Source organism: Vombatus ursinus, unplaced genomic scaffold (assembly GCF_900497805.2).
Source record: "Vombatus ursinus unplaced genomic scaffold, bare-nosed wombat genome assembly UNPS02005659.1, whole genome shotgun sequence".
Classification (NCBI taxonomy): Eukaryota; Metazoa; Chordata; class Mammalia; order Diprotodontia; family Vombatidae; genus Vombatus; species Vombatus ursinus.
This window is the reverse complement of record NW_020945437.1, coordinates 26192390-26219050: the sequence shown is the minus strand read 5'-3', so window position 1 is coordinate 26219050 and position 26661 is coordinate 26192390. Positions and strand designations below refer to the sequence as shown.

At 39.6% G+C, this 26661-nt stretch overlaps 1 protein-coding gene across 8 annotated transcripts in view; it reads left to right on the top strand.

Annotated features, from left to right (window-relative positions):
* LOC114032778 (butyrophilin-like protein 2) overlaps window positions 1-26661 on the top strand; it is a 105428-nt gene that overhangs the window by 30756 nt on the left and 48011 nt on the right. For 6 of the 8 annotated variants that reach the window (XM_027848219.1, XM_027848215.1, XM_027848216.1 and 3 more), the window contains 2 exons: window positions 654-790; window positions 16095-16439. In XM_027848219.1, coding sequence (XP_027704020.1) covers window positions 682-790; window positions 16095-16439 — 454 coding nt within the window. In that variant the 5' untranslated portion in view covers window positions 654-681. The remainder of the gene's footprint in view (window positions 1-653; window positions 791-16094; window positions 16440-26661) is intronic. The other 2 variants (XM_027848221.1, XM_027848222.1) reach the window with 2 other exon arrangements.

Here is a 26661-nt window from a genome sequence, read left to right as displayed (position 1 = left end):
ATAAGGAGTTGAGAATGACACCTAGGTTGGAGCCTGGTGCTGTCCTTGACAGCAATAGAGAAGGTAGGAAATTGGGAATGTTTAGGGGAAAGAGAGTGAGTTCAGTTCTGCACAACTTGTGTTTAATGTCTATGGGGCATCCAGTTCAGAGTGTCCAATAGACATTAGAGGTCAGGAAAGAGGTTAGGGCTGGATCAGTGAAGCTGAGAGGCCTCTGCATAGAGGAAATCATTGAATCCATGTGAGCTGCTGAGATCCTGAAGTGAAACACAGAGATATAAGATCGGTGAGCAAGTAGTTAAGTAACAAGTCTTCAGGGAGCAGATGGCCCTTTGAGTTAGATACTGAAATACTTGAATAAGTGGAAAGGAGCAGGGAGGACATTAGAGCCTAGAAAAAATAGTGTGATCTGAGGTATGGAGGTTGAAGTGAATACGGGGTGTGTGCGAACCAGCCTGACCTATGAGATCTGTATGAGGAGGGCAAGATGAGGTGGGATGGATACAAGCTGGACCACAGCTCTGTGCCCTTTAACGTGTGGTTGCCCAGATTTGAGACGACACTCCTGGTTCCTAGGGCTAAGGGATCAGTGGGAACAATTTTCAGGTTCTGTTATCCTGTTCTTCACTGCCAACATCCTTTCTTGTTCTTAGTATCTCCCTGGTTGGGATTCTGTCAGCCATGATCTGGACCATAAGGTGGCATCACCAGCCAGCTTCCTACAACAGCCCTACTCCACGTTTATACCTCATACACCTCAACCTTGTGCTTTCTGATATTACTAGCTCAGGTAAGTTCACTTTGGTCTCTGCCATCCACAGATCAATAACCACTGGTATTTCAATTCAATTAAACCCTCAATTCAAGAAACATTCATTTAGCCCCCATTGCTCACAGGACCTTGTGTTTTAATATTAGCAAAGGTTAAAAGTTTAGATAATGCATGATCTTGGATCTCAGGGTCATTGTCCTCCACCTAGGCATCTTCACCAATACTGGCAATACAGAATCATAGGATTGTAGAGTTGAAGGGGATCTCACCCACTTCAAGTCTATGTTACAGGCCCATGAAGGCTGGAGACACATTTGAATAGAAGGATCTCTCATAATGAGGACCCACAGTTTTCAGTAAAGGGAGAAACTGTCGTTGTTCAGGTCAACTCTTGAATAGAGGGGAAAATGTTAGATAATCTTGTACAATATATAAAGGGTCTATGACAGCAATATGGAAGGGCTTTCGAATATCTGTGAGCATCCATTTAAACTTTGGCAATTTAAATTTCTCTCTGCTCTACTAACAAGTCATCTTAAATATTCATAATATAAGAAAACTAGTGGAGATTCATGGGCACTCCCCAAAATGGGTTTTGAGAATATAAGCTCACAACCCAGGAAATGATGGGAATTCCAAAAACTTTATAACTCCAGGTAACTTTATTGTCTGGGACCAGGGATCCTGGGCCTCCATACTTAGCCAGGCAATCAACAAAAGCCATCAGAATGTTACAAGCTGAGACTGGCTATTTTTTTAATTGTCTTGGTCCAGTGCTTACTGGGGATGTTTGGTTCCAGATAACTATCTGACTAGGGGACAGAAAATCCCTCAAAATTTATATAAAATAGTTGCCCAAGAGTCTATGTCCACAGACCCACTTTGGAGACCCAATTCCTATTCCCCCAAATCCCACTAATTCTACAGGTCTTTTTTGAGGTTAGGACACAAAGACTTAATTTTACTACCAATATCTTCTTTGATTGACCCTGAAATAAATCTAGGGACTAGAAGAAGAATTAATAGAAGCAGAGGGTCCACATTTGTGTCTTTGTAAGGCAAATTTGCCAACAAAAGTATTGATCATTTATGGCTAGAAGATGTCCCTGGTCTCCCAACTGGACAGTGTAAACTAGAGAGTCACAGAGCATTAGAGCTGAGATGGCTAACTTTACACATGATCTGATACAATCACCAACCCCTATTTCTTTTATTTCTTTTTAATTTTTTATTTCTCAAATTTTTAATTTATGGAATATAATATAGTATAATAAAAAGATGATTGCGCATGAAACTACAAATCTGTTCTGTGCAACTTTCTATTCCTTTTAAATATATAATAAAGTTATCACGTGAATTTCTTTTTTTTTCTCCCCCTACTCTGCCCTAGAGATGGCTGCCGTTAGACACAAATATATTTGTGTAAAATCATTCTATACATACTTCTATTTATCAGTACTTTCTCTGGATGCAAATAGTGTCTTCCTTCATATTTCCTTTCTCATATGTCAGATGTTTATTTAGGTATTTGTAATAGTCAAAATTACTTATTAACTCAAAGTTGTTCTTAAAACAATATTCCTATTACTGAATACAATGGGCTCTTGGTTCTACTCACTTTGCTCTTCATTATTTTGTGCAATTCTATCCATGTTTTTTTCTAAGGTCATTGAGCTCATCATTTCTTATATTCAGTAGTATTCCATCATGATCATATACCACAACTTGTTCAGTCATTCCCCAATTCATGGGCATCCCTGTAATTTTCAGGTCCTTCCTATCACAAAAGGAGCTGCCATAAACATTTTAGAACATCTAGGTTAGTTTCCTTTTTCCTTAATCATCTTTGGAAATAGACCTAATAAACCATCCATTTCTGGCAGCCAAGATGGCAGAGTAAGCAGCAAATTGCTCTTCCTCTTCCTTATTGACTTCTGAAAAACCAGAAAATAGCACCCCAGGAAAAATTCTGGAATAGCAAAACCAGTGGTAAGATAGGGTGGATCTGTCTTTCAGCCCAGGAAATTTGGAGGATTGGCAAGAAATGTCCATCTCACTGAAGCAAAAGGTGAGCACAATCCAGGACAGGAGGGGTCCCAGCAAGCCAGCAACAAGCTCCACCTCAGCAAACCAGCAGGAAATCCTGAGCCCCAGGGTGGTGGAGCAAACAAGAGCCAATACTAGGACTCCATGCCCCCACGTGCCTTAGCATAGCCAGGGAAACTGGCAGACTCCAGCTCAGAGAACCACCACATGCATCAGGGTATCCCCTGGCAGGCAGGCATCCTCCAGCAGCCAAGCCTCCCCATACTCTGATGCAGGGGTGGGATGCAGGAGGGGAGAAGGACTGTACTGGGAGAAGAGGAAAGAAGGAAGAAGAAAAAGGTAAATAACATCACATGAAGAGGCACAAAATCCTATTACAATAGAGGGAAAGAAGGGAGGGAGGCGAGCATTGTTTGAACTCTATTTCCATCAGATTACATTCAAAGAGCAAATAACATACATACTCAGTTGGGTATAGAAACCTGTCTTGCCCTATAAAAAGTAGGAGGGGAAAGGGGAAATAAAAGAGGGAAGTGGATAGAAAGGAGGGCAGAAGTAGTAGGGGGTAAAGGAAAGAAAAGGGGGGCAGCTTGGTGGCACAGTGGATAGAGCACTGGCCCTGGATTCAGGAGGACCTGAGTTCAAATTCGGCCTCAGACACATATCGTTTACTAGCTGTGTGATGTTGGGTAAGTCACTTAACCCTATTACTTAGCCAAAAAAAAAAAAAAGGAAAGAAAAGGAAGGGGGGTTGAAAAGGAAGGGTAGATTGAGGGAGGCAGTAGTCAGAAGCAAAACACTAGTGAGGAGACAAAGGGAGAAGGGAGAGAAAAAACATAAATGGGGGAAAATAGTATATAGAGAAAGACACAGTAATCTTAACTGAGAATGTGAATAGGATGAACTCTCCCATAAAATGGAAGCATATAGCAGAGTGGATTAAAAACCATAGTCCTACAATATGTTGTTTACAAGAAACAGATCTGAAGCATAGAGATACAGAGTAAAGGTAAAAGTTTGGAGTAAAATATATTATGCTTCAGCAGAAATAAAAACAAAAAGCAAGGGTAGCAATCCTGATCTCAGACAAAGCAAAAGCAAAAATAGATCTAATTAAAAGAGATAAGGAAGGAAACTACACCCTGCTAAAAGGTACCATAGACAATGAAATAATATCAATACTAAACATATATGCATCAAGTGGTATAGCATCCAAATTTTTAGAGAACTTAAGTGAGTTATAGGATGAAATAAACAGCAAAACTATACTAGTGGGAGACCTTAACCTCCTCCTCTCAGAACTAGATAATTCCAACCACAAAATAAACAAGAAAGAAGTTAAGGACGTGAATAAAATTTTAGAAAAGTTAGGTATAATAGACCTCTGGAGAAAATTGAATAGGAATAGAAAGGAATATACCTTTTTCAAAGTGGTACCTGGCACCTACACAAAAAAATTGACCATGTAGTAGGGCATAAATCCAATGCAGAAAGGCAGAAACATTAAATGCATCCTTTTCAGATCATGATGCAATAAAAATTACATGTAATAAAGGTCCATGGAAAGATAGACTTAATGTTAATTGAAAACTAAATAATCTAAGAATAAAGAATTAATTGGTCAAACAACTAATCATAAAAACAATCAATAACTTCATCCAAGAGAATAACAATGAGACAACATGCCAAAATTTATGAGATTCAGCCAAAGCAGTTCTTAGGGAAAATTTTATGTCTCTAAATGCTTATATATTTTTTCCTTTTCTTTTTTTTAATTAATAAATTTATTTTTAGTTTTCAACATTTACTTCCACAAGATTTTGAGTTCCAAATTTTCACCCCATCTCACCCCTCCCCCCATCCCAAGATGGCATGCATTCTGAATACCCCTTCCCCTAGTCTGCCTTCCCTTCTATTTCTCCCCCCACTTCTCTTATCCCCTTCCGCTTCTATTTTCCTGTAGGGCAGGATAGATTTCTGTACCCCATTTCCTGTATTTCTTATTTCCCAGTTGCATGTGAAAACATTTTTTTTTAAACAAGTGTTTTAAAAACTTTTGGTTCCAAATTTTCTCCCTTCCACCTTCCCCATCCATCCTCATTGAAAAGGCAAGCAACTCAATATAGACTATACATGTGCAGTTATGCAAAACACTTCCCTAGTAGACATGCTGTGAAAAACTAACTCTATTTCCCTTAATCCTATCCCACCCCTCAATTTGTTCTATTCTTTCTTTTGACCCTGTCCCTCCTCAGAAGTATTTGCTTCTGATTACCCTCTTTCCCAATCTGCCCTCCTCTCTATCATCCTGCTACTCTCTTGTCCCCTTCCCCCCTATTTTCCTGTAGGGTAAGACAGATTTCCATACCCAGTTGAGTGTGTATGTTATTCCCTCCTTAAGTCAAATCCTATGGGAATAAGATTCACTCATTCCCTCTCACCTTTTCCCATTTCCCCTCCACTGTAAGAGTCTTTTCTTTTCTGTTTTTTTTTGGGGAGGTAATTTACCCCATTCTACCTCTCCCTTTCTCCTTCTCCTAGTATAATCCTCTCTCATCCCTTAATTTTATTCTCCAAATATGACCCCTTCATCTTCAACTCACCCTGTGCCTTCTATCTACATATATATGTATATATATATATACATACATACATATAATTTTTTCTCTCCAACTACCCTAATACTGACAAAGGTCTCATGAGTTACAAATATCATCTTTCCATGCAGGAATTGAAACAGTTCAACCTTAATAAGTCTCTTATGATTTCTCTTTCCTGTTTACCTCTTCATGTTCCACTTGAGTCTTGTATTGGAAAGTCAAATTTTCTATTCAACTAAGGTCTTTTCATCAAGAATGCTTGAAAGTCTTCTATTTCACTGAATGACTATTTTTTCCCCTGAAGGATTATACTCAGTTTTGCTGGGTAGGTGATTCTTGGTTGTAATCCTATCTCCTTTGCCCTCCAGAATATTATATTCCATGCCCTGCGGTCTCTTAATGTAGAAGCTGCTAAATCTTGTGTTATCCTGATAGTGTTTCCACAATACTTGAATTGTTTCTTTCTGGCTGCTTATCATATTTTCTCCTTGACCTGGGAACTCTGGAATTTGGCTACAATATTCTTAGGAGTTTTCCTTTGGGGATCTCTTTCAGAAGGAGATCAGTGGATTCTTTCAATTTCTATTTTGCCCTCTGGTTCTAAGATATCAAGGCAGTTTTCCTTGATAATTTGTTGAAAGATGATGTCTAGGCTCTTTTTTTGATCATGGTTTTCAGATAGCCTAATAATTTTTAAATTCTCTCTCCTGGATCTATTTTCCAGGTCAGTTGTTTTCCCAATTGTTTTCTAATTTTTCAATCTTTTGGATTTGTTTTACAGTGTCTTGATTTCTCATAAAGACACTAGCTTCCAAATGCTCTATTCTAATTTTTAAAAAAGTATTTTCTTCAGTAATCTTTTGGATTTCCTTTGCCATTTGACCAGTTTTGCTTTTTAGGGCATTCTTCTCCTCATTGGCTTTTTGGACCTCTTTTGCCATTTGAGTTAGGTTATTTTTTAAGGTGTTATTTTCTTCAGTATTTTTTTTGGGGTCTCCTTTAGCAAGCCATTGACTTGTTTTTCATGATTTTCTTGAATCACTCTCATTTCTCTTCCCAGTTTTTCCTCTGCTTCTCCCACTTTTTTCTCAAACTCCTTTTTGAGCTCTTCCATGGCCTGGGACTGATTCATATTTTTCTTGGAGGCTTTGGATGTAGGAGCTTTGACTTTGTTGTCTTCTTCTGGTTGTATGTGTTGATCTTCTTTGTCACTAAAGTAAGATAATATAGTCTGACTCTTTTTGCAAGGTTTGCTCATGATCCCAACCAACTACTTGAGTTTTAAACTCTTTGTTAAGGTAAAAGTCTGCTTCCAATGTGGAGAATGTACTGTCCCAAGCTTTGGGAGTTTGTACAGCTGTTTTCAGAGATACTTCTAGGGACCTGAAAATTTTCAGTTCTTCCAAGGTGCTATGATAAGGGGCGAGGTGTTTTCTCTCCACGTCACAACAAGCTCCACCAGGCCAGCTCTCCTCCTCACCCCAGGACCACCCCTCAGAACTGTGACCCAGATCCAAGCATGGGCAAAGCAAGAGATGCTTGTCTCAGCACTGGCAAAGAGATCCCTGCAATCTCCCTCTCTGATCAGCCACTTGATTCCTTCACAGTTTGTGGGCCAGAAGCTCAGGAGGCAGCTGAAGCCCTGGGCCACGCTCAGGACTTTCAGCTGAGACCTAGCTTCTCTCTCCCACCACAGTCACAGACTTTTCCCACTGACCTTCCAAGTTGTCTTTCGTGTTCTTGGGTTGAGAAGTCTGGAAACCGCCACAGCTGCCTGCGATTCAGTCCTCTGAGGCCTACTCCAGGTTCGCTATGGCCTGCGCGCCCATGCCAAACTGCCCTCCTCTCCCAGCCTGGCGCGATATACCTTTCAGATCAACCATCCAAGTTTTCTTGGGCTGGAAATTTGTTTTACTCTGTCTTTTTGTGGGTTCTGCTGCTTAAGAATTTGTTTAGAGCCATTTTTTATAGGTATTTGGAAGGGTTTGAAGGAGAATTCAAGCAAGTCACTGCTTTCCCTCCTCCATCTTGGCTCTGCCCCCCTCTAAATGCTTATATAAACAAAATGGAGAAAGAGGAGATCAATGACTTGGGTATGCAACTGAAAAAGCTAGAAAAAGAACAAATTAGAAATCCTCAATTAAATACTAAATTAGAATTCTAAAAATCAAAGGTGAGATTAATAAAACTGATATTAAGAAAACTATTGAACTAATAGATAAAACTAAGAGCTGGCTTTATGAAAAAAACAACAATAAAATAGATAAATCTTTGGTTAATTTGATTTTAGAAAAGGAAGAAAACTAAATTGCCAGTATCAAAAATGAAAAGAATTAATTCACCGCCAATGAAGAGTAAATTAAAACAATAATTAAGAGCTATCTTGCCCAACTGTATACTAAGAACTTTGATAATCTATGTAAAATGGATAAATATTTACAAATATGTGAATTGCCCAGATTAACAGAAGATGAAATAAAATACTTCAATAACCCCATTTCATAAAAAAAATTGAACAAGCCATCAATGAACTCCCTAAGAAAAACTCTCCAGTGCCAGATGGACTTACAAGTGAATTCTACCAAACATTTAAGGAATAATTAATTCCAGTACTACATAAACTATTTGGAAAAACAGGCAAAGAATGAATCCTACCAAATTCTTTTTATGATACCAATATGATGCTGATAACTAAAATAGGAAGAGCCAAAACAGAGAAAGAAAAGTACAGACCAATTTCCCTAATGCATATAAATGTAAATTTAAAAAAAATATTAGCAAAGAGCTTACAGCAACTTATCATGAGGATAATACACTATGATCAGTTGGGATTTATAATAGGATTGCAGGTCTGGTTCAATATAAGGAAAACTATCAGCATAATTGACCATATCAACAACAAAACTAACAGAAATCACATTATTATCTCATTAGATGCAGAAAAAGCTTTTGACAAAATGCAACACCCATTCCTATTAAAAACACTAGAGGGGCAGCTAGGTGGCACAGTGGATAGAGCACTGGCCCTGGAGTCAGGAGGACCTGTGTTCAAATTCGGCCTCAGACACATAATATTCACTAGCTGTATGACTCTGGGCAAGTCACTTAACCCCAATTGTCTCACCAAAAAACAAACAAACAAACAAACAAAAAACACTGGAGAGCATAGGAATAAATGGAGTTTTCCTTAAAATGATAAGTAGCATAAATCTAAAATCATCAGCAAGCATTATATGTAATGGCGGCAAGCTAAAAGCATTTCCAATAAGATCAGGGGTGAAACAAGGATATCCATTATCACCACTGTTATTCAAAATTGTACTAGAAATGTTAGCTTTAACAGTAAAAGAAGAAAAAGAAATTGAAGGAATTAAAATAGGCAAAGAAGAAACAAAGCTATCACTCTTTGCAGATGGTATGATGGTATACTGAGAGAATCCTAGAAAATCAACTAAAAAACTACTTGAAAGAATTAACAACTTTACCAAAAGTTGCAGGATATAAAATAGGCCCACATAAATCATTGGCATTTCTATATATTACTAACAAAGCCCAATAACAAGAGATAGAAAAAGAAATCCCATTTAGAGTAACTGTAGAAAATATAAAATATTTGAGAGTAAACCTGCCAAGACAAACCCAAGAACTATACCAACACAATTACAAAACACTTTTCACACCAATAGAGCCAGATCTAAACAATAAGAAAAATATCATTTACTCATGGGTAGACCAAGGACGACGCCTCCTAAATTAATCTACTCATTCAGTGCCATACCAAACTACCAAAATTGTTTTATAGAACTAGAAAAAATAATAACAAAATTCATCTGGAAGAACAAAAAGTCCTGAATATCAAGGAAATTAGTGAAAGGAAATGCAAGGAAAGGCAGCCTAGCTGTACCAGATCTAAAACTGTATTATAAATCATCAATCATTAAAATTACTTGGTACTGGCTAAGAAATAAAGTGGTAGATCAGTGGAATAGATTATGTACACAGGACACAGTAGTCAATGGCTATAGTAATCTACTGTTTGATAAATACATGGACTCCTGCCTCTGGGATAAGAGCTCACTATTTAACAAAAACTCCTGAGAAAACTGGAAAATAGTGTGACAAAAACTAAGCACGGACCAACATCTTACACTGTATAACAAGATAAGGTGAAAATAGGTACAAAATTTAGACATAAAGAGTGATACTATAAGCAAATTAGGAGAGCAAGGAATAGTTTACTTTTCAGATCTATGGAAAATGGAAGAATTTATGATGAAACTAGAGACAGAGAATATTATGAAATGCAAAATGGATAATTTTGATTATATTAAATTAAAGTTTTTGCACCAACAAAGACAATGCAACCAAGATTAGAAGGGAATCAGAAAACTGGGATGAATTTTTATAGCCAGTGTCTCTGATAAAGGTCTCATTTCTAAAATATATAGAGAACTGATTCAAATTTATAAGAATACAAGTCATTCCCCAATTGATAAATGGACAAAGGATATGAACAGGCAATTTTCAGATGAATAAACCCAAGCTAACTATAGTCATTTGAAAAAAATGCCCTAAATCATTATTGATTACAGAAATGCAAATTAAAACAACTCTGAGGAACCACATCACATCTATCAGATTGGCTAACATGACAAAACAGGAAAATGATAAATGTTGGAGAAGATGTGGGAAAATTGGAACACTGATGTATTGTTGGTAGAGTTGTGAATTGATCCAACCATTCCGGAGAGCAATTTGGAACTATTCCCAAAGGGTTATAAAGCTGTGCCATACCCTTTGATCCAGCAATACTACTATTAGGTCTGTGTCCCAAAGAGATCATAAAAAAGGGAAAAAGGCCAACATGTACAAAAATATTTATAGCAGTTCTTTTTGTGGAGGCAAAGAATTGGAAATGAGGGGATGCCCATCAATTAGGGGATAACTGAACAAGTTCTGGCACATGAATGTAATTTGTTCCATAAGAAATGATGAACAGGCAATTTCAGAAAAACCCACAAAGACTTACATGAACTGATGCTGAGTGAAATTAGCAAAACCGGGAGAACATCGTACACAGTAATAGCAACATTGTGCAATGACCAACTTTGATAGACATAGCTCTTCTCAACAATGCAATGAACTAAAACAATTCCAAAAGACTCATGATGAAAAATAAATGTTAACAATATGCAAAGAAAGAACTATGGAGTCTGAATGCAGATTGAGGGATACTATTTTATTTTTATTTTTTTCTTTCTTGTACTTTTTCCCTTTGGTTCTGATTCTTCTTGACAACATGATTAATGTGGAAATATGTTTAATATGATTATACATATATATCCTATATCATATTGCCATCTTGGGAAGAGAGGGGGAAATTTAAAATTCAAAATCTTATAAGAGTGAATGTTAAAAACCATAAATAAATAAATGAATGAACAAATAAACAAATGAATGAATATATAAATAAGTAAACAAACAAATAAATAAAAGAAAATAGACTTAGTAGGGTATTTCTGGGTCAAAGGGTATATAGAGTTTAAAAACTCTGGGCATAATTTCAGATTGTTCTCCAAAATGGTTGGATCACAATTCTACCAACAGTGAATTAGCATCCCAATTTTTCCACATCCCCTCCAACTTTTGTTTCTTTTCCCTTCAATCATTTTAGCCAATCTAGTAGGTGAAAAATATCTCAAACTTGTTTTAATTTGCATCTCTAATCGATAATGATTTATAGCATTTTTTCATATGACTATAAATTGTTTTGACTTCTTCATTGGAAAACTGCCTGTTCATAACCTTTGTCCATTATCAACTGGAGAATGACTCATATTTTTATAGAGTTTACAGAGTTCTTTATATATTTATGATGATACCTTTATCTGAAAAAAATGTATCTAAAAATTTCTCCTAATTTTTTGCTTTCCTTCTGATTTTGGCTACATTTATTTTATTTGTACAAAACTTTTAATTTCATGGCATCAAAATTATCCATTTTACACCTCACTGTTCTCTGTCTGTTGTTTACTCATAAATTGTTCACCTACCCATAAGTCTTATAAGTAATAGGTTTCATGTTCTGCAAATTTTCTTGAAATATCTCTCTTTATATCTAGGTCATGTATCTATTTTGACCTTCTCTTGGCAAATGATGTAAAATATTCATTTATGCCCAGTTTCTGCCATACTGCTTTCCAGTCTTCCCAACAATTTTTATCAAATAATGAATTCTTATCCCAAAGTCTTTACACTTGACAAATACAAACCTACTATATCTTTTTGTTGCAATGAATTGTATGTCTATTCTGCTCTACTGATCTTTTTATTTCTTAGGCAGTACCAGATATTTTGATAATTACTGCCTTATAATATAGTTTAAGATCTGGTACTGCTAATCCTCCTTCACTTACATTTTTGTCATCAGTTTCTTTGATAGTCTTGACTTTTTGTTCTTCCAAATGAATTTTGTTATTATTTTTTCTAATTCAGTAAAATAATTTTTTTCATAATTTAATTGGGATTGCATTGAATACATTAATTACTTTAGGCCAAATTGTCATTTTATTATATTGGCCATGGCTACATGTGAACAATTAATATTTCTCCAATTATTTAAATCTGATTTTATTTGTATAATAATGTTTTATAGTTCCTGGGTTTCTTTTGGCAGTTTACTTCCAGGTATTTTATCTAGTAATAGTAATTATAACTTTGGATATGAATGGAATGAACTCCTCCATAAAAAGGAAACAGCAGAATGGATTAAAAATAAAACTGCAACAATAAGTTGTTTATAAGAAACACATTTAAGAATGAGAGATATACACAGAATTGAAATGGAGGGTTAGGTAGAATTTATTATGCTTCAGCTGATGCAAAAAAGGCAATGGTAGAAATTATGATCTCAGACAAATTTATGGCTAAAAGTTTTAATTAAAAGTGATGACTAGGATAACTACATTTTGATAAAAGATACCACAGACAATGAAGCATTACCAATATTGAACCTATATGCACCAAATACTATAGCATCTAAATTTTTTTTAAAAAAAGTTAAATGAATTGCAGGTAGAGATAGAGAGTAGCACTGTTAATAGTGGGGGACTTAAATATTCCCTTTCGCAGAACTAGATAAATTTATCAAAAAAAAAAAGCAATCAAGGAAGTGAATAGAATTTTAGATAAGCTAGATATGATAGATATCTGGAGAGAATTGAATGGAAATAGAAAGGAATACACCTTTTTCTCAGCAGTTCATGGTACCTTTACAAAGATTGACCATATATTAGGACATAAAAATTTTATAGTTAAAAGTAGAAAAGCAGAAAGATTAAAAGTATGCCTTCTAGATCACAGTGCAATAAAAATTATCTTTAATAATGGAATGCAGAAGCATAGATTAAAAACTAATTGGAGATTAAACAACCTAATCTTAAATAATGAGTGGATCAAAGAACAAATCATAAAAAGAATCAATAATTTCAGTAAAGTGAATGACACTAATCAGACAACATACCAAAACAAAAAAAGCAAAAGTAGTAATCAGAAGAAATTTTATATCCCTGAATGCTTACAGCAATAAAATGGAGAAAGAACAGATTAATGAATTGGATATGCCACTAAAAAAAAACTAGAAAAAGAACAAATTAAAAGTTCCCAATTAAATACTAAATTGAAAATCCTAAAAACTAAGGGTTAGATTAATAAAATTGAGTGTAAAAACCCATTGAATTAATAAATAAAAGTAGGAGTTGGTTTTATGAAAGAAAAACACATAAAATAGATAATCCATTAGTCCATTTGATTTTTATTAAAAAGAGAAAAAACCAAATCATTATTACTAAAAATGAAAAGTTTGAATATAACACAAAGATGAAATTAAAACAATTATAAGGAGTTATTTTGGCCAATTATGTGCCAATATATTTAACAATTTAAGTGAAATGGAATAATATTTACAAAAATATAAATACAAATTGCCTAGATTAGCAGAAGAAGAAATAGAATATCTAAATAGAACTATTTTGGGAAAAAAAATTGAACAAGCCATAAGTAAGCTTTTTAAGAAAAAAGCACCAAGACCAGACAGACTTAAAGGTGAATTCTATCAAACATTGAAAGAGAAACTAATTCCAATATTAAATAAATTATTTGGAATAGTAGTCAAAGAAGGGATCCTACCCAAATGCCTTTAATGAAACAAATATGATAATGTTACCAAAACAAGAAAAAATAAATGTAGAGAAAACTATGGACCAATTTCATTAATGAATATGGTTGTAAAAACCCTAAATGAAATACTAGCTAAAATATTACACTATATTACAAAGAATATACATTATGACCAATTGGGGTTTTTGCCAAGAATGAAGGGATGGTATATAATAAGGAAAACTATTAACACAATTTATTTTATCAATAATAAAAGATTAAAAATCATATGATTATATCAATAGATGCAGAACAGGGTTTTCATAAAGTACAACATTCATTTCTATAAAGAACACTTGAAAGTAAAGGTATAAATGGATTTTTCCTGAAATTGATTAAAAAAAAGCATTTCTCTAAAATCATTAGAAAGCATTATTTCCAATGGGGATAAGCCAGAAGCCTTCCCAGTAAGATCAGATGTGAAACAAGGATGCCCACTGACACTGTTATTCAATATTATATCAGAAATCTTAGCAATAAAAGAAAAAGAAATAGAAGGACTCAGAATAAGGAAGGAGGTAATAAAAGTATCCCTTTTTGCAGATGATATGATGATATAATTGGAAAATCCCAAAGACTCAAAAAGTTAATTGAAACAATTAATAATTTTAGCCAAGTGGCAGGCTATAAAGTGAATCCACACAAATCATTAGCATTCCTTTTTTTTATTGTGCTAAAATATTTTTTTATTTTTAGTTTTCAACATCTACTTCCACAAGATTTTGAGTTCCAAATTTTCACCCCATCTTGCCTAGTATTCCTATAAATCACAAACAAAACCATGCAAGAAGAGATAGTAAGAGATGCCTCATTTAAAATAACTCTAGGCAGGACAACATACCCAATCCTCATTTTATAAGCAAGGCAACTGAGGTTGGGGTCAGTTGGGATTTGCTTAACATGACACGACAGAAGCAGGACCTGAGTCTAAATCTTCTGACATCCAGTGGAGGATTGCCAGGATTCTGCTTCTCTGTGGCCTACAGGACTTCTCTGACTTCTGTCCTGTCCAGAGGGAAGAAGAGGCATGAAGTGAGGTCTGAAAGGCTTTTACGCCTGGGCAGGTTTCCTTCAGAGGCTCAACCAAGCACTTTCCAAAGTCTCCCTCCCTCCTCCACCAAGGGGACCCACATGGGCTGGTGATAAGGCCCTGGGCCTGAAGGAAAGCCATTGCTGGGGAAGGAAGAGCAGGACTGAAAGGTGTGGAGCAAAACCTCAGGCCAAGCCAGGCCAGGACCCAGAGCTTCTCATGGAGACACCACACACAGGGCACTTAGGAAGCCGGGACCTGGATGGAGGTTTCAGCTAGAAAGCTCTGCCAGGGTTCCAGGACCCCAGGACCAGCAGTGTCAATGAGATGAGTGCTTGATGCAGTCTGCATCCTGGAGCTCTGCCTTCCAATCCCAGCACTGACCAGTCCCCACTGCTGCCTCCCTCTGATGGGCAGACTTCTGAGGGTGCTGGTGTCCATGCTAGGACCTGCCCTCTTGACCTGTGTGTGAGTGAGATTGTTGAAACAGATGTCATCCACAGACACAAGGGTCCCATCTTTTCTGATCCAGACCCACCCAAGAAAATAGGAAACTTAAAATGTGTCATTGAGGACACAGTTGTTTCTCCCCCTCTGACAAAGAGGGGGAAAAAAAACCGCTTTTTTTGTGGACTCTGTACCAAAGAGCTTCATGGAGATTCTCCCCAGTGACACATACAACAAAAGGGAAAAGAAAGACAGAAACATAGTTTTTGAACTGGAAAAGGCCCCAGAGATCATTGAGTTCAATCTTCTTATTTTACTGAAGAAACAGAGGCCCAGAGAGGTCTAGTGATTTGTCCAAAGTCACACAGCTAGTCAATAACAGAGCTAACATTTGAACTCAAATCCTTTCCTTCCAGGCCCAGTAACCCGGGATGCCATCACTACAGTAATGCCCTGGAAGCTCCCCACATTTCCATAATCATGCTCCTCCTCCCCCACTGAGCTGCACTGCTCTGTCCCACACAGGTCTCCCACAGCTTTCTGGCCCAGCCTCCTTCTAAAACACTCAGCTGCACAGCCACAGAATGAGGACAAGTCCAAGAACAGCCCAGAAGCCTGGTCTGTGTTATCTGCGGGCAGCCTCAGTGGGAGGGCAGAGGCTGGTGCCTCCATGGGGCCATTGACAGCAGCTGTTACCTTCTTGCCTCCACCCCAAACTTTCAGCCCCCAATCAGCTGCCCTGGCTCCCTGAATATACAAGGTAGTGAAGGGGGAGAATGTCTTGTCTCCATCTCACAGATGTGTCATAGTGTGGAAAACAATTTCGCCAAAGAGGGGCTAAAAGCAGAGCAGCCCCTGAGCAGGAACGCATTCAGAGCTCCATGGTCCTGGGCTGCCCTGACCCCTGCTCTGAAGGCCATATTAACTCCTCCACCCCAGTGTTCTCTGATTCTCTGCTGTTTGTCCCTGGTTCTCCACACAGGCACATTCACAGTATCTGGCCCTCTGTTCCAGCCCATCCGGGCCTGGGTGGGGGAAGACGTCCAGCTCTCCCGTCAACTCTCCCCTAAGATGGATGTTCAGGGAATGATTGTGAAGTGGGTCAGAGGCCCACTGGTTGTGCACTTGTACCGCATGGGCCAGGAGATGGAGGAAGTCCAGGCCCCTGCATTCCAGGGGCGGACAAAGATGCTGAGACAGGACATGGCTGAGGGGAAGGTGACCGTGAGAATCCATCAGGTTCAGCTCTCTGACACTGGCCAGTATGCTTGTTATTTCCAGGAAGGCTCCTTTTACAACGAAACCAGCTTTGACCTTCAGGTAGCAGGTAGGTCCTACATGGGTCATGGATTCTCTCTAGAGCTGGAAGGGACATTCAGACATTGGCATTGGCCCAGATCTTTAAAGTGTGTAACTTTCCATACATTTTTTCCCTGAAGTCTCACAACTACCTTGTGGGTCAGTATTTCTGTCACAGGGACCACCCAGCCCAGCCCCCACCGACTGAAGGCCAGGTCTGTTATCTTTCAGCCCCTCAGGGTCCTCTGGTACCTTTAATGGGGTTGGGGGCATCCAGTCTCTCTGTCATTGGCTCAAGCCCCCTCAATGATGCTTCCCCAATTTTAGAGGCTCTTCTGCACCCTTATTCTATGTAACCACTAAATAGTCGGAACTTGGAGGGACTCTACTATGTAGGAACTGGGTTAAGCTATGAACCTGAACTCCTTTTACCCCACAATCTGCAGAGACTGAGGTGGCCTGTGTGGAGAGGACAATGTCTTTGGGTGTCAGGGAAAGTGTCATTTGTACATTTGTTCTCATGACACTGTACAATTAAATATTACTGCATAAAAGCTATTCTGACTAATTGTATAGTGTACATGGTACCCATGGCCTGGGTATGGGTGGGGTGGGGGATCCCCAACCTGTGCCTAGAAGGAGCCCCTACCCACACCCTGAGCCTGTTTGTAGAGGGACACAGGGCCTGGATTGGGGAGGGAAAGAACATTCTTCCATACCCAGCTCAGTTCATGGTACTTGTGCCCTGTGGGTGAATAGGACACTCACATCCCCTGGACACAGCTGAAAGGAAAGAGAGGGAAAGAGAGGGAGAGAGACAGGAAGACAGAGACAGACAAAGACAGAAAGACTGAGATAGACAGAAATATAGAGACAGACAGAGAGAGGTTGACAGAGACAGACAGAAAGACAGAGACAAAGAATGAGTCCTAGTCTGGTACTTTTCAAGTCACAGCCTGTTCCAGCCAATAGAATGTAGCTAGTCCCACCCAAGTGGTAAGGAAACATAGAACGGCTTCTCGCTGACTCAGGCTACTGGAATCTCCCACATGGGTCCCTCCATGTCAGGTCAGCAGGTCAATCACAAAGCAAAGCCCCCTTCCCCTTCTCCCTCCATTTCAAATATTCGCATCCTTATCCCACAGGCAGGGAAGCATTTGGAACCCAGTTCTCGTCCCCAGTTCAGACCAATCCTCTCTGGTCTCTGGGCAGCCATGAGGGACGTCCTTTCATCTGCTTCCGCAGGGCCCTACAGGAAGGAATCTCAGAACCATCAATGGTGCAGGGTCATACACATTCCCACAGACTCAGAAGACAATCAACATCATCCCTAAATACAAAGTTCTGTAGATCCAATAAACCCAGGAACATTTTACAATGATTACAAACCATTGTTGCCTGTTTAGACTCAGCCTTTCAGGACTTTTCTTAATCCATTTTTTCTCGAGCAAAAGAAAGAGCAAAGACAAAGAAAGCTGGATGCCCGTCTTTGATGGAAGCCCAGGTCCCTCTGAGCTTTCTGAACCACATGGAGCTCTCCCCACAGGGAGATCACTCAGGCCTGGGGTTTCCCACTGACAGATTGGGGGCATGTCTCTGGCCTGGACTCTGAGAACTGGGATAAAAGCCCTGTACTGACACCCAAGTTCATGGACTGAGGAGGGTATGGAGTTCCTAAGGACTTCTCTCAAGTCTTCCGCCCACAAATCTTCACTAAATGTCTCCTGTGTGACCAGCCCAGTGCCGTTGGGAAGACAAAAGAAGGCCCCAGGAATTTTGCTCCTAAGGAATTTATAGTCTATGAGGGAATGAGGGGAGAGGCACAAGGTAATATACAAAGGTGGCAGCTAGGTGGTACAGCAGATAGAGCACCAGCCCTTGAGTAGGGAGGGCCTAAGTTCAAATCTGATCTGTGGGACCTTGGGCTTGTCACAACTCCAATTGCCTAAAAAAAAGACACATATTAAACAAAATATTTTATAACGAGCTTCTCAATAATTATTCAGACCATAATTAATTCAAGTTAAAGACCAGGAGGTAGGAAAACCTGAATTCTCATCCAGACTCAGACACTTACTAGTTATGTGACCTGAGGCAAGTCACAAGACTTAACCTCTGCCTCTGTTTCCTCATCTGTAAAATTAAGAGCTTTTACTCCCCAGGGTTGTCGTGGGGATCAAATGCAACAGATTTGTAAAATGGATGACACACACATAAATCACCATCTTGTTGATGTTGTTTTGTTCTGCCAGTCCCGTCCAACTCTCTGTGACCACATTCGGGGTGTTCTTGGCAGGGATTCTGTGAGTAGTTTGCCAGTTTCTTCTCCAGCTCATTTGGCAGGTGAGGAAACTGAGGTAAAGAAAGGCTAATTGACTTGTCCAGGCTCACACAGCAAGGAAGTGTCTGAGGCAGAATCTGAACTCAGGTTTTCCTGACTCCAGACCTAGTGCTCTATCTACTGAGTCACCTACCTATCCAAAAAGCACTATACATATGTGAGGTGTTATTGCTTTTGTTGCTATTGTTATTTAGTAACCACTTACTGTTTCCATGGCCCTGTGCTTAGTGCTGTGGGAGATACAATGTTTACATTGAACCAGGACCCCGACCTGAAGGAACTTCATTTACAGTAAGGAGGGAAGATGCACAAATTAGTATAATAAACAATAACATATGCTAAGTGGATTAGCAAGATGCAAAATTAAATGGTATTCAATTAAATTTAGCCAACATTAAACACATACTTTATATGACCCTCTGTCCTAGACAATATTTAACACTGAGTCTTGTTACAGAGGAGGGGACTAGGAAAGGCTTTCTATGGGCTATAGAGGATGGGGAGCAGGTAAATAGAAAGAGAAAGAAGGAAGGCATCCCACTAACCAGAAACAGAATCATCACTATCATCATCATCATCTTCTTCATCTCTAGAATTTCTGGACAGATTAAATGTTGAAAAAGTGCTTTATAAATAAGCAATCAATCAATAATATTTAGTAAGTACCTACTATGTGCCAGGCACAGGGGGTACAAAAGAGTTTGTGAAAGGCAGTCCCTGCTTACAATCTAATGGGGGAGAGAACATGCTAACAAATATACACAAAGCCCAGTACGTACAGGACAAATAAGAAATAAATAAAAGGTGAAAGCACTGGAATTAAGAGGGGTTAGCTAAGGCTTTCTGTACAGAGTGTGGTTTCTGTTGGGACTTGAAGGAAGCCAAGGAGGTCAATAGTCAAAGAGGAGAAAGGAGAACATTCCAGGCTCGGGGAGCAGCCAGAGAGAATGCCCAGAGCTGAGACATTGAACGTTTTGTTGGTGGCCAGGAGGCCACGTCACAGCCTTGAAGAGTATGTGCTGGGGAGAAAGATGTAAGAAGATCAGAGTGGTGGGAGGGGTCTGGATCATGGAAGGCTTTGAATTCAGAACAGGGAGTTTTGAATCTGCTCTCTGAGGTAATAGGGAGCCACTAGTGTTTATGGAGTAGCAGAGGGATATGATCAGACTAGGACTTTAGGAAAATCCCTTTACTGGCTGGTTGAGGATGGATTGGAGTGGGGAGAGACTTGAGGCAGGCAGACCCACCAGCAGGCTATTGCAATAATCAAGGCACGAGGTGAGGCCAGACTGCACTAGAGTAGCGGCCAAGTGAGAGGAGACAAGGGGCTTCTAAGAGAGATGTTTCAAAGGTGAAATTGAGAGGCCTTGTCAAGGGATTGGATGTGGGGGATGAGAGATAGTGAGGAATACAGGATGACTGCTAGGTTGTGAGGCTAAGGGGCTGGGAGGATGGTGTTGTCTTCTACAGTCATATTGAAGGTAGCACATGGGGAGCACATAGGGGGGGAAAATGAGTCCTGTTTTGTACATATTGAGTTTAAGAAGTCTACTGGATATCTAGAATGAGATATCTGAAAACAGTTGGAGATCTAACATTGGAGGTCAGCAGACAGACTGGGGCAGGTAATGTGGAGTTGAGAATCATCAGCAGAGGGATAGTAATGAAATCCCTGGGAGCTGATGAGATAACCAAATGAAGTCCTATAGAGGGAGAAGAGAAGAGCCCTGGGGACAGAAGTCTCAGAGACACCTCCAGTTAGAGGGCAGGATCTGTGTGAGGATACAGTAAAGGAGACAGAGAAGGAGCAGTCAGCTAGGTAAGAGGAACACCAGGGCAGAGAGGATATCCTGAAAACCTAGAGGGACCAGAGTCTAGGTGGAGAGAGTGATCAGCAATGGCAAAGGCTACAGAGACAACAAGGAAAAGGAGGATTGAGAAAAGGCTATTGGATTTGGCAGCTAAGTGACCATTAGTAACTTTGGAGAGAGCAGTGTCAGTGGAATGAGGCCAGAAGCCAGACTGTAAGGGGTTAATAAGAAAGGGTGAGGAGAGGAGAAGGCAGCACCTGTTGTAGAAGGCCTTTTGGAGGAGCTGAGCTACAAAGGGCAGGAGAGATATAAAGAGTTAGACACTAATTTATCCACATCTTACAGATAAGGAAACTGAGGCAGACACAGATTCAATGCCTTGCCCAGGTTAAACAGCTGCTAAGTGTCTGAGATCAGGTTCAAACTCAAGTCTTCCTGACTCTAGGACCAGAGCTCTCCCACTGCATCACCTAGTGGCTGCGCGAGCAAAGGCATATTAGCTGAGCAGAGCTTGAGGTGAGCTAGACTTGAGGTGTCCAGTCTAGCCAGAGTCCAGAGTCCTAGGAGTGGAATAAAGTGCAATAGATGGGAAGGGTAGGATGGCATCAAATTGTAGAGGGCTTTGAATGCCAGGAGGAGGAGCCTGAGCTTCACCCAGAAGGAAGTAGAAAACCACTAAAGATGTATGAAGAAAGGAGTGGTGTGGTCACTTCTAGATATAAATAATATTAGCCTAGAGCCCAGGCCAAGTGGGAAAGGAGATTGCAGGTGGGGATCTAGAGTCAAGAACACATGTATGTCAGTCTATCAGTCAACAAGCATTCATTAGTCTTAAGGCATCTTGGTGGCAGAGCAGATACTCAGAAGTGGAGCTGGGCCCACAGGAGTTCCAATCCTGCCAGACATTTATTAACTGTATGACACTGTGCTTGTCACTTAAACTCTCTTGGCCTCAGTTTCCTCATCTGTAATATAGGAATAATAACAACTAGCATGTCTGTAGCACTGGGGGGTTTTCAAAGAACTTGACAAAAATGACTGCTTTTTATCCTCAGCCCTGGCAGGTGGGGACTGTTTCTAATCCAGTTTTACCAATAAACACACTGAGGCAGGCAGAGGTTAAGGGGCTTGTCCCAGGTCACACAGCTAGTGAGTGTCTGGGGCTGGATTAGAACTCAGGTCTTCCTGCCTCCAAGTCCAGTGCTCTATTTACCCACCCAGCACCTCCCTTATTAGGAGGGTTGTTGTGAGGATCAAGTAACATAATAATGATAAAACCCATAGCACAGTCTTTGGCACATAGTAGGTGCTACGGGAAAGTGAGAGATTCTTATTATGACCACATGGCAGCGTTGTGGTGAGCACTGGGGGTGAAAAGAAAAGCCACACCTGGGGCACTGCCCTCAAGGATCTCTCACTGGGATGGGAGAAACAACCTGCAAATGTCTGTATACGTCAGATAGAGAAAATGCCAATGGAGGCTTTTCAGGGGAACCAGCAGCAGGTGAGAGGTGGGGAGAACCAGGGCTGGCCTCCTCCAGAAGAGGAATTGAGCTGAGTCTGGAATGAAGCCAAGGCAGCCAAGAGGCAGAGGTGAGGAGGGACAGCATTCCAGGCAGGAGGTACAGCCAGTGCAAAGACACAGAGGTAGGGGTGATGGACAGCAGTGTCATGTGTGAGAAGAGTAAGGCCAGTGTGACTGGACATAGTACATATGAAGGAAAATGAGGTGATAAGGCTGTGCTGGGAGGTTGGAGCCATGTTTGGAGGATGTAAAAAGATGTTAGCATTTGTATTTAACCCTAGAAGTACCAGGGAGCTACTGAAGTTTCTTGAGCAGGGAGTGACGTAGTCAGACCTACCCTCCAGGAAAAACACTTTGGCAGCTGAGTGGAGGATGGATGGGAAGGGGAGAGACTTGACATGAGACCAGTGAGAGGCTATGGTGGTTATTCCAGGGGAGAGATGATGAGGGCAGAACGAGGGTGGGGGCTCCTGAGTGGAGGGAGAGGTAGGAAGTGAGAAATGTAGAGGCAGAAACTTCCAGAACTGACCAGAGCCTGTCCATGTGGGAGGAGACAGGAAGCAGGTGAGGACACTGAGGCTGTGACCCTCAATGGATGAGAAGAACTCTGGTGTCCTCAGCAGAAGGAGGGACATCTGGAAGAAGGGTGGGTTTGGAGGGAAAGAGGGTGAGTTTTTTATATGAGATAAGTGATGTTCCCAGTATCCAAGAGATCTATATGACTGTGAATATCAGATTATGGGGAGTCTCTAATCCTAGGCAGAATGATTTGGAGAATCATACCAGCTATTCTTTCCAATATATCTTTAGGTTTATGAGGATGATGATGATGACTACTACTACCAGAGGTTAAAGAGGCAGCAGAGGTGGTTCAGTGAATAGAGAACTGGGCCTGGAGTCAGGATAGACCTGAGTTCTAACACAGCCTCAGATACTTACTAACTTTGTTACCATGGGCTCATCATTTAACCTCTTTCTAACTCAGTTTCCTCAACTGTAAAAATGGGATAACAATAGACCTATCTCTGAGGGTTGTTGTTAGGTTCAAATGAAATAATATTAATAGAGCCCTTAGTGCAATATCTAGAACATAATAGTTATTAAAGCAATAATTATTTCCTTCCTACTATTAATGTGATGTAGATACAATGCATTATAATGCCCATTTTATACATAGACAGATTGATGCTCAGATAGGTTTAGCGCTGTAGGAGTAATGGTGTTTGGGAAAAGGCCACAAAAAGAAGCAAATCCCATTAATACCAGGCTCCTTCACCTCCCCAGACCTTGGTTCAGATCTCCTCACCTCACCATCACCATTCATGCCTCTAGCTCAGAGGGACATAAGCTGGTATGCCAATCAACAGGATGGTACCTGGAGTTTCAGGTGTTGTGGAGATGTTCTATGGTGCGGGTGCTATAAACAGTTATCTAAAAGCAACAAAGAGGAGGCACAATGGAGGATTAAATGCAAGGACTCCCCTGAGCTCTGCCAAATTTACCTCCAAAAGCTTTAAAATAACACCTCAAAATGAATACTGAATTGGCAGAACCAACCGAAAGAGTTGGTGAAATAATTTTATGGCCCAAGACAACTGAGCAGGTAGAAAGTTCTATCTCACTGGGACATTTCTATATATTATTAACAAAGCCCAGTGTCAAGAGATAGAGACATTTCACTTAAAATAACTGTAGGTAATATAAAATATTTGGGAATCTACCTGACAGGACAAACCCAGGAACCATATGAACACAATTACAAAACACTTTTCACACAAATAAAGCCAGACCTAAAGATTTAGAAAAAAAACAATTGGTCATGGGTAGGCTGAGCTAATATAACAAAAATGATAATTCTACCCAAACTAATTTACTTAGTGCCATTCTAATCAAAATACCAGTGTGTTATTTTATAAAGCTAGAATAAATGATAAAATATCAAAGGAATTAATGAAGAAAAATGCAGAGGAAGGTGGCCTAGCCACACAAGATCAAAACTTTATTATAAAGTAGCAATTGTTAAAAGTATTTGGTACTGGCTAAGAAATAGAATGGTATATCAGTGGAATAGATTAGGTACACAAGACACAGTAGCCAATGCCCATAGTAATCTACTGTTGATAATACCAAAGACTCCAGCTTCTGGGATAAGAACTCACAAAAACTTCTGGGAAAACTGGAAAATGTATGCAGAAACTAGGCATAGACCAACATCTTACACCATATACCAAAATAAGGTCAAAATGGGTTCATAATTTAGACATAAAGGGTCATACTACAAGCAGTTTAGGAGAGTAAGGAACAGTTTACCTATCAGATCTATGGAGAAGGTAAGAATTTATGACCAAACAAGAGATAGAGAACATTATGAAATGCAAAATGGATAATTTTGATTATATGAAATTAAAGGTTTTTGCACCAACAAAGACAGTGCAACCAAGATTAGAAGGGAATCAGAAAAGTAGGATATAATTTTTACATCCAGTGTCTCTGATAAAGGTCTCATTTCTAAAATATAAAGAGAACTGAGTCAAATTTATAAGAATACAAGTCATTCCCCAATTGATAAATGGGTGAAGGTTATGAACTGGGAATTTTCAGATGAATAAACTGAAGCTATCTATAGTCATATGAAAAAAAATGCCCTAAATCACTATTGATTAGAGAAAAGCAAATTAAAACTCTGAAGTACCACCTCACACATATCAGATTAAATAATATGGCAAAATAGGAAAATGATCAATGTTGGAAAAAATGTGGGAAAATTAGAACACTAATGCATTGTTGGTGGTGTTCTGAACTGCAACAACCTTTCTGGAAAGCAACTTCGAACTATACCAAAAGGGCAACCAAACTATGTATATATCCTTTGATTCAGCAATATCACTACTAAGTCTATATCCCAAAGAGATCATACAAATGGGAAAAGGACCCATGTGTACAAAAATATTTATAGCAGCTCTTTTTGTGGTGGCAAAGAATTGGAAATTAAGAGGGTGCCCATCAATTGGGGAATGGCTGAACAAGTTGTGGTATATGAATGTAATGGAATACTATTGTGCTATAAGAAATGATGAACAGGCTGACTTCAGAAAATCTTAGAAAGACTTGTATGGTCTGATGCTGAGTGAAGTGAGCAGAACCAAGAGAACGTTGTACACAATAACAGCCACCATTGTGCAATGACTAATATTGATAAACTTAACTCTTCCCAGCAATACAAGGATCTGAGATATCTCCCAAGGCCTCGTAATGGAAAATGCTATCCACATCCAAAGAAAGAACTATGGAGTTTGAATGCAAATCAAAGCATACTATTTGCTATTTTTTTTCTTCTGTTGAGTTTTGTTTCCTCTTTCTGTTGGTTCCTCCTATTGGTTCTAATTCTTACTTACAACATCAGTAATGTGAAAATATGTTTAATAGGAATGTAGATGTATAGCCTATATCAGATTGCACACCATCTTGGGAAGGGTGGTGGGAAGGAAGGGGGAGAAAAATTTTGAACTCAAAAGCATATGGAAGTGATTGTTGATAAATCAAAATAAATTAATAAAAAAAGAATTAGAAATTGAAGGGATACCCATCAACTGGAGAATGGCTGAACAAGTTGTGTTATATGAATGAAATGTAATACTATTGTTCTATATGAAATGATGACCAGTGGATTTCAGAAAAACCTGCAAAGACTTACATGAACTGATGCTGAGTAAAGTTAGCAGAACCAGGAAATGTTGTACACAGTAACAGCAACATTGTGCAATGACCAACTTTGATAGACTTCGTTCTTCTCAGTAATACAATGATCTAAGATAATTCCAAGACTCATGAAGGAAAATGCTATCTACATGCAGAGAAAGAACTGTGGAGTCTGAATGCAGATTGAGGCACACAACAAGAGGAAAAGAAGAGTGGTGGCCATGTCAGGGAGCAGTGCTTTTGGGAATTTGAGGAGTAAAACTAGGGCATTCCAATGATGCATGTTCCCTGAGGCAATGGTTAGGGTTGATTCAGTTTTAGTGCTCAGGGAAAGATATGGAAAGGTAAGGAGATTGCTCGGGGCTAGGGGGAGATGATGGACACACAGACAAAGGTGGAAATGACCAAGAGGATTCTGAAAGGGGCGGGAGGACTTGCCTGGAGTCACACAGGAAGGTGATAGCAGAGTGAGATCCAGAAGCCAAGTCTTTCGGCTCTCATAGATTCTCTGCTCATTACACTCTGGGAGGATCCTGTTAAAGTCTAGATATTTCTGGCAGGGATTGGCATATTAATCCATCTTCTATCATAACACCTTGCCAAGAATGAGTGGATCAGACCCTCGCCAATGCTAGCCAGGGGAGATCCAGATGAGGACACCAGACAGACCTATCCATCTATCCAGGTGACCAGACTCCTCAACTCCCCAGGAAGCTGAACTACTGCTCCACATAGAGCCCTCACCTGGCTCTGTGGCCCACCCTCCTCCTAGCTCAGCTGCACAGCCAATAATCACATAAGGGCCAGGCAAACACCAGCCCAGGAGCCTGGGCTTCCTCTGCCCTCATAAGTTACCTGTGGGCAGTGGTAGAGT